Source organism: Chinchilla lanigera, unplaced genomic scaffold, assembly GCF_000276665.1.
Source record: "Chinchilla lanigera isolate Chin_1 unplaced genomic scaffold, ChiLan1.0 scaffold00036, whole genome shotgun sequence".
In the NCBI taxonomy this organism is placed as follows: Eukaryota; Metazoa; Chordata; class Mammalia; order Rodentia; family Chinchillidae; genus Chinchilla; species Chinchilla lanigera.
In genome coordinates, this window is record NW_004955437.1 from 6,351,286 (window position 1) to 6,364,992 (window position 13,707).

The window sequence follows — 13,707 nt, forward strand, 5'->3', positions numbered from 1 at the left end:
GCGTCTCCCCCGACACGGTGTGATTTATGGCTCCTTCCAGGAATTGCTGCTGCTGATGATGGGCAGGGCCAACCTGAGCTTCCCCAGGAAGGGCAGAATCAATTAATGGGGGATCCATGTGGCCGGGCAGCCCCACGCCTGACATCCGGAGGCGATAAGGGGCTCTCTGAGGCTGAGCTAATGGGGAGATCGGAGGAAAAAGAAGAAAAACCAAACCCGAGATCAATGTGGTGTACACTGGGCAGAGAACGCAGAGTAAACAGAGCGGGCGGCCCGGCCTCCTCCATCTGGAGCAGCCGGAGATAGGGAAAGGCCAGGCCGCCCGCGGCCAGTGACGCAGGCCTCCGCTCGCGGCGCTCAGTGCGCGTGTGTGCACAGAGGCAGAGGGACCCCGGCCCAGCTGGAGCCCAGAGGGCGACTAAGGCCCGCCCGGCCCAGCCCGCTTTGTCAGGGAACGGGCAGGAGACAGGAGCAGTCCCAGCTTGAGAGGCAGCAAGTCCTGGGCAGAGCCTGGGGCACACTGGGGACCCCCAGAGACGGTGGGGTGTGGGGTGGAGGTGGGGCTGCACGGTGTCTTCATCCACCCGTGTGACCAGAGCGTGAACTTGGAGGAGGCCCGGCCTGCCCCGCGCAGCTGCGAGGACGCAGGGATGAGGGCCCATGGGAGTGTGGACCCCACAGGCACACGAGCCTGGCTCTGGTCTGGTTCAGTGACTGCTGTGTGGGTGTGTGTGCACACGTGTGTGTGTGCACGTGTGTGTGTGCACGTGCGTATGTGCATGGGAGAAAGCAGGCTTCCGTCCTCACACCAGCTCTTCCCCTGAGCGGCAGCACAGCTGGGGGTCTGGTGGAGTGGGGGGCTGTCCTGCTTTCCCCAGCCTTGGGGCTTGATTCGAGAGCTCCACACCCGCTCGTGAACCGCAGGCCCCTGCCTAAGTGGGGCTCCTCACAGCAGATCCGGACGCGGCGTGATGCGTCCAGCTGGGCAGAGGCCCCAGGACGCCCGCAGGGAGCAGGAAGGGACAGGGGGAGAAGGGGGCGGCCCAGGTGCTCGGTAAGAGGTGACCGCTGTGGGCAGCGGGGTTTGACCCATGGGACGCTGTCCCTGTTTTCCTCTGCTCCCACTTCCTCTCCCACCTTAGTGACTGCCCCGGAGGCTGGCTGCCCGCCGGTGGGGCCGCCCTGCACATCTGTCAGTGGGGCCCTGGATCCAGGAGATAACGTCTCGGTGGGAGGTCCACGGTCACTGGGTCAGCCAGCTCCAAAGGGCCAGGGGCACCGGGGTGCGTCGGACACAGGAGCTGCTTCATGGAGGGCTCTGGAACGTTCCACATCACTGACTGTGAGTGCACGTGTGCGTTTGGGGAGCCTCCAAAGTCGGGCCGCCGGGGGTTGACTGGTTTCCCCGTCTGCACACTCTCCTGAGGACCTACTGTGTGCACAGAACTGTGCGGGGCAGGACTCCTCCCTATGGGTCCCAGTCTCTGCGCCCAGCGAATTCAGGGAGATACCCCGGTTTGGAAGCAGGTCCGGCCCTGGCTCTGCGGCTCCTGGATGGAGGGACTGTTATTCAGGACAGGCTCAGTGCTGGGGACACAGCGGTGACCAAGACAGGCAGGTCCTGTTGTCACGGGCTTGCAGTCTTTCGGGGGTGGGAGCGGCTGTGCTACGAAAACACCCGGAAGAGGAAGAAGTGCCCGGGAGAGAGAGAAGATGAAATAAAAGGAAGGGAAGGAGAGGGGCCGGGGCTGCTCCAGCGGGGTGATCGGGAGCAGCCCTGGGGTGGGGACATCGGCCACTAGTGAGACAGAAACGGCAAGGAGGGGCCCCGTTTGCTCCAGCTTGCGTGTTACATAAATTGAGGTGTGGATGAGAGGCGCTTGCTGGGCCCGCCTAGCTTCGAGACAGAAAGATTTCATCTCCTGCATGATCTTTTCACCCAGTCCTGAGAAGGAAAGAGCCACACTCTACCATGCTACCTTTTCTCTGCCACTGGGGCTGCCGGGTGCTGTGTCTTGGACCGACACCCAGAGCTCTGCACAGGCATTTATTCAGCTGCCCGCACGTCCAGGGCAACCCCTCTCCACCCTCCACGCCCCACCCCGATCGCTGACCCCCGATGCCCGCAGCGGTTGTTCAGGGCCTCCCGGAGGCCTGGTGCCCACTCTCTGGACCGAAGTCCCTGAGTCCCCCGCTGGTGCCTGTGGGCTGGGGGGCTCCCTGAGGTGGCGCCGTGGGCAGCTGTTTCCCTGTGGGGATGGGGAGTCGGGGATCCTGTCCGGCTGAGCCGAGTGGTTGGGTAGAAGTTGGGGCCCGAGGCGCCCCACTGCCCGTTTCTGCAGAGCTGTCGGGAGCTGCCTGCTGTCCTCTGCTGCTGCGGTGTCCTGAGACTCTGGATGGTGTCTGGCTTCTGGGGACACAGCTGGCCGTGCAGGCCCAGGCGGGGGACCGTGGAGGTCGGGCTGGGAGATCGGGCTTGGCCCCCCAGTACCCTGCACTTGGCTGTCTGGCTGGGCTCTGAAGCCCTGCTCGGCCTGCTGCAGCTGCTGGGCTCCTCCCAGGGGTGGCAGGGCAGTGGGGTGAGTGGCTGGTCACGGATTATTACCCTGCACCTTTCTGAGGCTGCTCCACAGCACCCCCACAGTGAGCTGAAGCCCTCCCGCTGTCCCAGTTCCCCGGCACTGCCTGGGCTGGCTGGCAGCTCCCACAAGCACAGGGAGGACGGACTAGGCCACAGCCCAGCCTCCCAGCCTCCATCCTGAAAGAACCACCGCCTCCTCCTCTGGGTTCAAATCCACAGCCGCTCCCAGCGCCGCGGTCACATCCGAAGTCTTGGGGCAGGGACGGGGCATGCGTCGTCGTGGGCTCCTCACTCCCGCAGGGGACGTGGCCGACTCCCACCGGAGTCAGTTGCTCCCCAGGCCTGAAAGGAGACGGGTGCCCTAGGTGAGGCTGTGCCTGAGGGCGCTGACTTCACCCGGGAATGCGGGGGAGGAGAGGAGGCTGCTGGCCACGCCCTCTGGCCTGTGTCCTGACCCCCCAGGAGCCACGTGTACCCTCCCCCGCAGGCTCCGCCTCCTCTGCTGTTTGCGAGTCTCCTTTCTCTGGGCGGGGGTCACGTGTGGGCTCCAACGGGCGCCCCCACACGATCCCCTGGAGCGTCCTTGCTGCGTGCTGCAGTTTAATTACCCTTCTGGGTGGGGCCTGCGGACCACACGCTGTCGCCCCTCGGGGCTGCGCCGGGAGGAGGGGTCTCCGGATTGAGAACCCGGGTCCTTGAGTTCTAGCCAGGACAGTTGTCAACCTGTGGTCTGACTTTGCCAGGCCAGTAGGGACAGAACTGGGGACCCCCGGCCGTGCGGCTGCCGACCCCCCCGAGGTCTGATGTCCCCCTGTACTGGGGACACGCAGCCTGGGCCAGGGCGGCTGACGCTGCGGACGGACAGAGGGAGGGGCGGGACCAGCTCCGTCCCAGGACGGGTCCTGAGCGCTCAGCGCCGACTGGGGGGCCGCAGGACACGGGTCCTCACACAAGACTGGGATGACGGGGAGGCAGCCGGTCACCCAGCCGTCATGCAGCCTCTTCCTGTTGGACTTTGGGGACACAGGACAAGAGTAGCTGGAGATCCGGCAGAGGGCCAGGGCTCTGCCAAGAGCAGTTGGACCACCCGGGCCACCACCCAGGCGGGATTAGCGCTTCTGACCCCGCCCCCAGGTGACTGCGGTCAGTCCTGCCGGCCTCCGCCCGGCTGTGGCTCTGGCTCCTCCCCTCCCCGCGGTGCTGGGGAGCTGAGCAGAAGCCCCGGCCCGGTGGAGCCGCTGTGGGAGCTGCACTTACATTTCTTCTGCAGCAGGCTCTGTCTGGCCCTGATGAACGCCAGGATGTCGGAGTCTGTCCGGCTGTCTCCAGTGAGAGGGACTGACATCGGCCTCTCGGGGATGCTGGGGACAAGCACACGCCACACTTGACTACAGCTTGTGACTGGATTCACCTTTGCAGAGCGCATCTCCAGGTGATGACTCCGCCTCAGGCAGGAAGCCTGGCGCCACTACAGCCGGGTCCTTCTTCCCTGCTCCCGCCTGTGTCACAACCACACTAACTTTTATCTTGCAGGCTGGGCCCTGGTATGCCTGCCTTTAACCCTTTGCATCACCTTTTTTTTTTTTTTTTTTGAGATGGTCTTGCTATGTAGTCCAGGCTGGCCTCAAACTCATAGTGATCCTCCTGCCTCAGCCTCCCCAGTGCTGGGATTACAGGTGTGTACCACTACGTGTAGCTTGCATCACTCTTAAATAAAATTCAAACCCTGTCCCCTGACCTCCCAAGTCCTGTGTGTTCTGTCCCCTGCCCTTTCTTTGTTTTTTTTTGGTACCGGGAATCAAACTCAGGACCTTGTGCTTTTCAGGCAGGCGCTTGTGCCGCTGAGCCATATTCCCTGCCCTTTCTGTTCCCTGACTATGACAAGCCTCTGGTCCTTTGCTGCAGCTGGCTTTTCCCTCTGGACCACTCTTCCCTGGTCTTTCCCAAATCACCCTTATTTTACCCATTTCTTTTTCTACCCCCAACTTACCTGTGATTTTTTAGGATGTCGCCCCTAAATATCTGCTTCCCCCATCATGGCTGAGCTCTCTGCTCCCAAGGCAGAGATCGCTATTTCCCTGTCTCTCCTTAACAGAACTGAATTTAGCTAAGTTGCCACAGCTCAAAGTCCCACACCTCCCAACCTCCTTTGCGGCTCCGTGTGGTCAGTGAGATTTGCTATCGGAAGTCGCCTGGGGCTTACAGGAAGTTCCCACAGGGAGGGAGGACACAGGCGTCCTCTGCTGCCTGGATCGCATCATGGTCGGTCGTAAGAAAATCAGAGCAGGCTGCCCCCTGGCTCTGGCAGTCTTCCAGCCTCATACCCCTGGTGCCAAACCCCTGGTGCCAATGTCGATGCTCCACCTCTGAGGCAGAAGTGATTTCCCCGCTCCTTCTTCCCTTCTTTCTGGTGCTTTGCTGGGCAAAGGCTGTGCCCCTAGCCCTCAGAGGTGCTTTTGGTGTGCGTAGCTCAGTGCCACGCTCTCCTGGCCTGCACTCTTGGCCCCAGTGTGAGTAGGTGGGTGGGCAGTTCCAGCCCAAGGGCACAGACAGCGCCCTGGCAAGAAGCCTGGGCAACTCTGCTCAGCCCGAAGTGGGCGGCTGGAGGCCACTGGGCCACTCGGGGGCGCGGCATCTGCAGGGGGCTGGTGGCTGGCAGGACCTGCCCCGGGGTTGGCTCTTGTCAAGGTTTCCCATGAAGCTACTCCACAGCCCAAGGCGCCAAGGCCCCAGGAGATCCCCAGCCCTGGGGTGGGCAGGTCGAAATGTTCGAGGTTCCAGGGGTTCCCTGGGGACCAGAGTGAGGCTAGCCTTGGGCTCTTCCTGTGTAGTGCCTGGAAGGACCCTCAGGTCACGGGGGGAGCCGATGGATGACTTCTAGGCCCCTCTGCCGAGGCAGGGGCTGTCACGGCTGGGAGGTGGTGGAGGAGACACAGACCTGGCTTCTAGCTGGGCATCGGGGCTGAGCTTCTCCTGGCCAGCTGGGCTGGGGCAAGGCGTGGGCGGGACGTTCCTGCCGTTCACATCACTGCAAAAACAGTGGAGATAAGCGCTGGGCATGAGGAAGCTGGGAGCAGAGAAATCCAGCCTTTACACTGAGGCAAAGTCCACGTGTTCAAGTCCTGAGACCCGGGTAACAGCATTTGGAGGCGGGGCCTTGGGAGGTGGTTGGCGTTGGGTGAGGATTTGAGAGTGGGGCCTTCCTGATGGTGTTAGTGCCCTTCTTAGAAGAGGAAGAGAAACCAGAGTGCCCTGTCTGCCTGTCTATCTGTCTGCCTGCCTGTCTGACTGTCTGGACAGAGCAGAAAGGAGGTATCTAAAGCCAGGCAGGGAGCCTTACTAGGAACCGAGTCCGCTGTGCTGCGTGGGCCCGAGGACTGAACCTGAGCCCCGAGGTGATGGTGTTAGGAGGGGACATTCGGGGGATGGTTAGGCCCTGGCGACAAACCTCTAGGGAAGGGGTTGTGTGATCCTAGAAATGGCAGGGAGCACCTTGTGAGGATGTGGGGAGAAAAACGAGGCTCTTCACTAGAGCGCAAATCTGCCGGCCTTTCCACCTCGGGAACCGGGGAAAGGAAACATCTGTGAGAATGAACGAGCCCCCGGGTCTCGAGGTCTGAGACGCAGCACACAAAACAGCCAGGAGCCGAGCGGCCCTCTCGCTGTTACACGCTGACCTCCAAGGCGCAGTGAAGTGTTGGCTGCAGCGGTTGAAGAACAAACAGCGGCGATCACAGCTGTCCTCCGCACCCGTCTGCGTGCCAGTGCGTGCTAGGTCCTCGCCATGGCAGGGGAGGGTGTCGCCGTGCCCGGTGCGCCTGTGAGGGGTGAGCGAATCCGCTCAGGGTGGTCATGGGGCTCAGCTCTGCGAGGCTCCGGAGCCCGTGTCCTTGGCCTTGGTGCTTAGGAACTACTCGGCCGGCCCCCCAAGGAGGCACAGCCAGGCTCCCAGCTGCTCCACTGTCCCGCGGCCTCCGCTCTGTGTGCCGAGTGGGGTCGCATCCGGCAGCAGGGGCGGCCGAGCTGCTCTCGAGTGGCTGGTGGGTCTCGGAGGACACGCTGTCTGCTCTAAGCTGCGCTGTCTTCCTTGTTCTGGGATGGTCCTGCGCAGGGACAAGGTCAGAGCCCAGGAGACCGCCTGGGGAGGAGGTGAGCTCCGGTGAAAGACACGTGAGCAGGTTTTGCCAAGTCTGCTCCAAGGTGACAACCAGTGTCCCCATGCAAGATCTGCTCCTGGTCCAGCTCCAGACTTCTGCCCGCTTCCGTCTCGGCCAGGCAAACCAACAGGAGGAAAACCAGAAGCCCCCACCCTTCATCCAGCAGGCCCGGCCCTGTCCCCGGGGTGGGGGTGGGGTCCTCCTCTGCGCTGGGTCTGAGAGAGCTGCTGTAGGACCAGAGGCCGCCACAAGGTGGCAGGCTCTGCCTGTTTTTCTTTGCACAACAGAGCGCAATTCGCAGGCTCCCTCCTAGTTCCCGGCGCAGGTCTGGAGCGCCCAGGAGAAAGGGTTTGCGTCCTGCGGGTGCCTCGGTTACAGCTGAGAAGGTCAAGGTCAGCTGGGAATCCGCGGCGGGTCTGCAGGACCAAGTCCTTCGCGCACAAGTGGCTCATGAGCTCAGGGTATCCCAGGGAGACCTTTTACGATTCCGGGAGAGTTCACAGCTGCGAGACTGTGGAGGCTTAGAAGCTGGTAGAAGAGGAAGAGGGGCGGGCCAGGCAGGGGCATGCGGTGCGGTTGCTGCAAGGCAGAGGGAGACATCCGGCACGCCCTGAGTTCCCCGAATGGCCCTGGGCAGGTAGCGGAGTCCGCCACCCTCGGGACGGGTCACCCGTGACCTTCGCCCTCACTGGACACCGAATGCCTTTCTCACTGACATCCTTCTGGAAGGGAGCACGTCAGCCATCAGAACTAACGATCTCCCCTTGACGCGGGCTCCGCGCGGTGCTGAGGGTGATTAGGCCCTGCTGCCCGGCCGAGCGGGCCTTGCGGGCGGCCTCTGGCCAGTCCCTGCGTCAGAGCCAGCGGCCCGGAGCTCGGGCGGAAGCGGCTGGCTGCCGAGTGGCCCTGCCCACTGGCCTGCTCACAGCACGGTGGTGTGGGCTGCGGGGACCCTGTGCATCTGACAGCTGAGGCGAGGGACCCCAGCGTGGGGAGCCGCTGGCCCAAGGCCAAGCTGGGGGGAGAGCTGTGGCTAGCAGCCGCGCAGCGCAGCCTTTGCCAGAGGCTCCACCAGGGGACTCCGCGGAGGTGGCCCTGTCCTCCGTAGGGTGCCGTGGGGAGCAGCAGGAGGCTGAGGGTGGATGTCCCAGGAGCACCCCGGGGGCCGGGCCACAGGCTCATCCTCAGACCTGTGTTCATGGCAGCCCAGGCTGGTGGCGGCACAGCCACATGGCCACCCTGGCTTGTAGGAGACAGACACGGGAAGGATGCGGGGCACAAGGGGACAGAGGTGGGCGCGGAGGGACAGCGGGAGGCGGTGAGGGGGACAGAAGGGCCGGAGGAGCGGAGCTGGGGCGGCAGGCAGGGAGCGGGAGGAGGGGGAGGCAGCCCTGCAACGTGCAGCTTGGGGTTCGGGTTTAGTTGTGAGCTCTTCACATTATTAGCAGCACCGTTGGGAAAGCCTCCGTCCTTTTCGGGGCCTGTCTCCTTCCTGGAGGGGGCCGGGCTCGGCTGCGCGGCGAGGGCCCCGCCCCGGGGTCCAGCTGTCCAGGCCTCAGAAGGTGGCAGCACAGGGGCTGTGTGAGGACCCTGGCCCCGGGGACGGTCAGGCTGCATGGGCACAGGGAGAGAGCAGAGGCCCGCGCAGGAGGGCCTGGCGCGGGGAAGGCTGTGCGGGGAACCGTTTGTGTGAAACATGGTCGCAGGTTGGCGGGAGACGCCAGCTCCTACGGAGCACCCTGTAACCATGTCCTCAAAAGCATGTGCTAACGCCGCACACACCGACACCGGCGGTGAGGACGGGGCCCAGCCTCTGACAGGCCGGGGTTCAGTCCTCGCCCTCACTGGCAGGTGGCCCTGAGCAAGCGACCTGAGCTCCCTGCACCCGAGTTTCCCCGCCTGCAGGGTGGGGACAGTGAAGCCCTGATGCTGACACCCACTCAGGGCCCGTGGAGGCAGGGGGTGCCTGACTGCGTGACAAGCCGGTGCAGGGGCCTCGGGGGACTCAGAAGCAGCACCCCTGGGCTGCCGCCGTGGGCTGTTCACAGAGTTGAGGCCTCGGTGCCGGGTGACAGGCTCTCCTGCCTCCTCAGGCAGCGCTTTGTGGGCTCCTGTGGCCGCCGTTCTAAGGGCCCTGGCCCCTCCCTGTCCGGTCCCCGGCGGGACACTTCTCTCTGCTGTCTAGCAGGCCCTCCCCACTCACAAATCCTGGCATTCAAACTACGGCGGGGAGGGCCGGAATGGGGGAGCCCGCCGGGGTGTCTTTCTTTTTTTTTGGTTTCTTCCAGTACCAGGAATCGAACTCACGACCTTGCGCTTGCCAGGCAGACGCTGTGCTGCTGAGCTAAACTCCCAGGCCACTGCCAGGGTGTCTTAAGCACCGTTCAGGATGCTCAGTTGTCTCTGGCCAGGGCCAGATGCCCCAGGAAGGCCCTCTGGCCACCAACAGGGGCTGGGGAGGAGCTCTGGGAGCCGGATCTGGCTGATCCAGGTTAAGGATTTCTCGGCAAGTGCAGCCTATGTCCGCTCGAGCCTCGTATCTAGTGAGTGTTCACCGGGACATCCGCCCCCTGCACTGCTGCTCAGCAGAAGCAGAGCTGGGGCTGAGTCGCTATTTTGGAGCAGGGTCTTTCTAGCGGCAGGAGCTGTGCGAGAGACGAGGAGAAGGCCGGGAAGGGTGCGGGGCTCAGAGCCCTGGCTGGGCAAGCGCTGGTTCTCCGTGCCGGTGGCTGTGGCCGGGGCAGCTCCGTCCTCTTGGCAGGGCTGGTCCAAGTGCCCTGTGCCACCCGGGGCTCTCAGGGCAGGGCCGGATGTGGGGACAAGGTTGCTCAGCCAACTCTAGCGCCTCCCGAAGTGGCAGGTGCACAAGGGACTGCACAGCACACAGTGGCCAGGTGCCGGTGTTTCCACTGATGCTTCTGTTGCCGGCTGGATGCTCCTGTTGCCATGGAGCATATGGTTGCCTAGTAACATGGCCTTCCTAGTTTTTCATTAAGTTACTTTTAAGTTTATAGAAAATTGAGCGGATAGTACAGAGTTCTCAGTACCCCCCCCCACCCCATTTTCCCTATGCAGAACATCCGGCATCACCGAGGTTAAGTGACAAAAGTGAACGGCCAATAGTGATGTGATATATTACAGGTAACTAGGCCCTTTGTTTATATGGGGGTTCACTCTTGGTGCTGTGAGGACCTGTGGACTGGGACAAGGCATGATATCATATATCCACCAGCACGGTATCTTAATAGCGGAGTTTCACCAGCTGGGGGTGATGGTGCAAGTCTGTAATCTCAGAACTCTAGGAGGCTGAGGCAGGACAGCAAATTGGAGACCAGTCTGGAGACCTGAGTGACTTAGAACTTGTCTCAAAATGAAAATTAAGGGGCCAGGGATGTAATTCAGTGACAAGACCCTTGGTTTAGTACTTGCCCCAGTTCTGCAAAAAAGAAAAAAAAAAGGGACAGTTCCAGTGGCCCCGGGGTTCATTCTTTCCTCACTGTAAATCTGTGCTAGCCACTGAGTCCCTACTGAGTGAAGCAGTTTCCACTGAGTCCATAATTTCACCTTTCCCAGAAGGTCATATGGTCAGAATCAGGTATTATGTAGCTTTTTCACATAGGCTTCTTTCGCCAAGCAATATGCTTTTAAGATTTCTTCATGTCTTTTCATGGCTCAATAGCTCATTTTTAATTGCTGAGTAATATTCCATTGTATGGACATACCACAGTCAGTCATTTATCCATTCATCTGTTGGAGAACATGTTGGTAGCTTTCAGTTTTAGGCAATTATAAATGAGGCTGCTATAAGTAATTATGTCCCAGTTTTTGTGTGAATATAAGTTTTCAACTCATTTGCATAAAAATCTTGGGGTGTGATTGCTGGGCTCTGAGGTGAGACTGTATTTAGCATTGTAGGAATCTGTTATGCTGCCTGGCAATGTGGTCCTGTCATCTTCATTCCCCCCAGCATGGTTGGGGTCCCGCTGCTCCACATCCTCAGCGCTGTGGACTTTAGCTGTTCTCACAGTACATGGTGTGGTGTGGTCAGCGCTGTGGACTTTAGCTGCTCTCACAGAACACAGTGGTATATCGTTTTAATCAGCAGCACTGCCCCAGCGACAGAGAGTGTTGAGCATCTTGTCCTACAGTTATTTGCCATCTGTGTCACTTTGGCTAAGTGGCTGTTCAGAGCCTTCACTCAGTTGAGTGAAATAATGAAGTTATTTTCTTATTGTTGAACTTATTATCCTTTTGTGTTTTGGGTATAGCCCTTTACAGATGTGTGTTTTGTGAGTATTTTCTCCTAATCGGCAGCTTGGCTTTTTTTGTTTGTGTTTTTTTCCGGTACCGGGAATTGAACTCACGATGTCGCGCTTGCCAGGCAAGCGCTGTGCCACTGAGCTAAATCCCCAGCCCCTTGTAGCTTGGCTTTTTATTCTCTCCCTTCCTCCTTTCCTTCCTTCCTGTCTCTTTCTCGTGGTAGTGGGGATCGAATCCAGGGCCTCTGCCTTGAGCTACGTACATCCCCAGTCCTTTTTAATTCTGAGACAGGGTCTCACTTCTAAGTTGCTAAATTGCCCTGGCTGGGGTTGAACCTCAATCCTCTTGCATCAGCCTTGGAGGATTATTACAGGCGTGTGCTACCAAGCCCAGTTTGTCTTTTCATTTTCTAAACAGTATCTTTAACAAAGCAGCACTTAAAATTTAAATGAAGTCCAACTGATCAGTACTTTTTCCTGTGAACTGACACTGCTACTTAAAACACCCCTGTAGCGAACAAAATGCCCTGGCCTCTGGCTGTCCCTGGGCTGAGGAGGACCCCCGGGCTGTGTTTCCTGAAGCTGGAAAGCAAGCTGACAATGTGGGAATTATTGCCTGGCAAGAGGACCTCCACGGCGGGCCTATTTATATTCCAGATAAGCCTTTCTGGGGGTGTTTTAGGTTAAAGACGTTTATTTATTTATTTATTTATTTATTTATTTATTTATTTATTTATTTATTTATTTATTTATTTATTTATTTATTTATTTATTTATTTATTGTCTTTTTTTGAGAGAGGATATGCAGTTCAGGCTGGCCTAGAGGTTACTTTGTAGCCCAGACTGGCCTCGAACTCGTAAGGATCCTCCTGCCTCAGCCTCCCCAGTACTGGGATTACAGGCGTGCACCACCACACCTGGCAGACGAGGTTTTAGATTTTCACTTGAGTTGCAATGACAGCACAGGGAGTTCGCACATACTGCACACCCCCGGCCCCGTGCACACTTTTGCACCAGCACGATAATGGTGATGCGGGATGCTAACCGAGGCGCGCCCTTCATTAGGCGTCTCTTAATTTCTGCCTGGCGGCTTTTCCTGCTCCTGCTTGGGGTGCCACCTGACACTTGGATGTCACGGCTCCTCTGACTGCTCCTGGCTGTGACCTCAGACGCCTTGATTCTGATGACCTCGTGAGTGTGCGGCAGAATGTCGCTGGCTGATGTTTCCTTCCTGCCTCACCGGGGGCGACGGGCCCAGAGCATCGCGTGCACACACAGGTGAGCACAGTGCCCGTCTCCGCACCTCACAGCGCGACACCGCTGGCGTCTCTCTGCTTCCAAAGCTCTTCCGCACACTTCCCGTTGAGGCCTCAGCGGCCTTTCTAACCTGAGGGCCGGGTCGCTCCTGGGGGGCATCCAGAGATGGGCACCGCACCTGTGCTGCCCTGGCCTCTCCCTGGCGGTCCGTGGCCCGGGGGATGGAGGTGGCAGGGGCGTGTGGCATGGGCTCTAGCAGCGAGAGACAAGAGCGGGGTGTGGGAAGCAGACACCTCATCATTTAGGGCGGTGGGCGCTGGCCTGCCCTTGTGTGGCATCGGGAGGCTGCCCACGTCTCTCCCACATCCTCGCTAGGACAAAGAGTCCACACCCGGGCTCTGCGCTACTTCCAGCCCGCCTCCCCTCCCCCGCCCCGAGGCACTCTCTTCCTCTTCCTGCCAAGGAAGTGGAGTCTCTTGTCTGTTGTCAGCACGGCGGGCGTCTGAGTTACTTTCCTTGTTGCTGAGACAAGATGCCCGCTACCCAGAATTAAAGGGGGAACGGTTTACTTAACTCAGGGTTTGGGGAGGTTTCAGTTCATAATCGGCTGGCTCCAAGACGAGGTGGCATCGCAGAGGAGAGACAGTCCATGCAGGCAGAAGACAGCAAAAGCAAGCAAGTGACCAGCTACGGGTAGCTAGCAGCAAGCGTCTTTCAGTCCTTATATTGTATCCACACCCTTAATCCCAGTGCCCTTGATCCTGGCATTACACCGTGAATCAGTCACACACTCTAGGTCCAGCCACCTCAAAAAGCCCCACCTATGGCTGCGTGAGGCTTTGCGGGGGTGGCTAGAGATAGCCATAACGGTAGGGGTCTCCTGGCTGTCAGAGCAGGGACTGAAAGGTGTGCCCTAAGCAAACTTGCAAGCGACCTGCCTGCGTACCTAAGACCAAGTAAACAGCAACATCAGGGCCTCCGCTGGGATCGTGGAGCCTCTGAGAGGGGAGGATGGGGTAAGGAGAGGGGAAGAGCACTTTTCCTGGGTCCCCAAATGTCTCTCCTTACCCTCTGTTAGCCAGAAGCTGGGACCAGTCCTGCTGGGGCTCGGCAGCCTGGGGAGAAGTCTTCGCTGGACCCAGAGGATTCATTGCTGGAGAATGTACCTGCTGGATCGGGAAGAGTGTTAGCCTGAATCTAACGGCACAGGAAGATGTTTGTGATGTAATTCATAGGGAGGAAAAGCCAGTTATAAAAGTTGGCACGTACAGTGTATATGGCAAAACTGAAGTCCAGATGCATTTATGATTCTAATGTCAGGCATCTGAATACCATCTTTGGATGGTAGTATTATGAGATGTTTGATTTATATTCTTTGTGCTTTTCTGTACCAAGTTTTCTGAATTGAACATGTATTACTTTTTGTAGATAAAAAGATGTGTGATGTCATCTG

At 59.3% G+C, this 13,707-nt stretch overlaps 1 protein-coding gene across 3 annotated transcripts in view; it reads right to left on the reverse strand.

Moving 5' to 3' along the window:
- Positions 1 to 2,032: 2,032 nt before the first annotated feature.
- Kif6 (kinesin family member 6) overlaps positions 2,033 to 13,707 on the reverse strand; it is a gene marked incomplete at its 5' end in the record, with an annotated part of 243,879 nt that continues 232,204 nt past the window's right edge. The window contains 4 exon segments of one of the 3 annotated variants that reach the window (XM_013517004.1): positions 2,033 to 2,923; positions 3,839 to 3,942; positions 5,520 to 5,609; positions 13,323 to 13,420. In XM_013517004.1, the coding sequence (XP_013372458.1) occupies positions 2,907 to 2,923; positions 3,839 to 3,942; positions 5,520 to 5,609; positions 13,323 to 13,420 (309 nt within the window). 3 annotated transcript variants of the gene reach the window in all.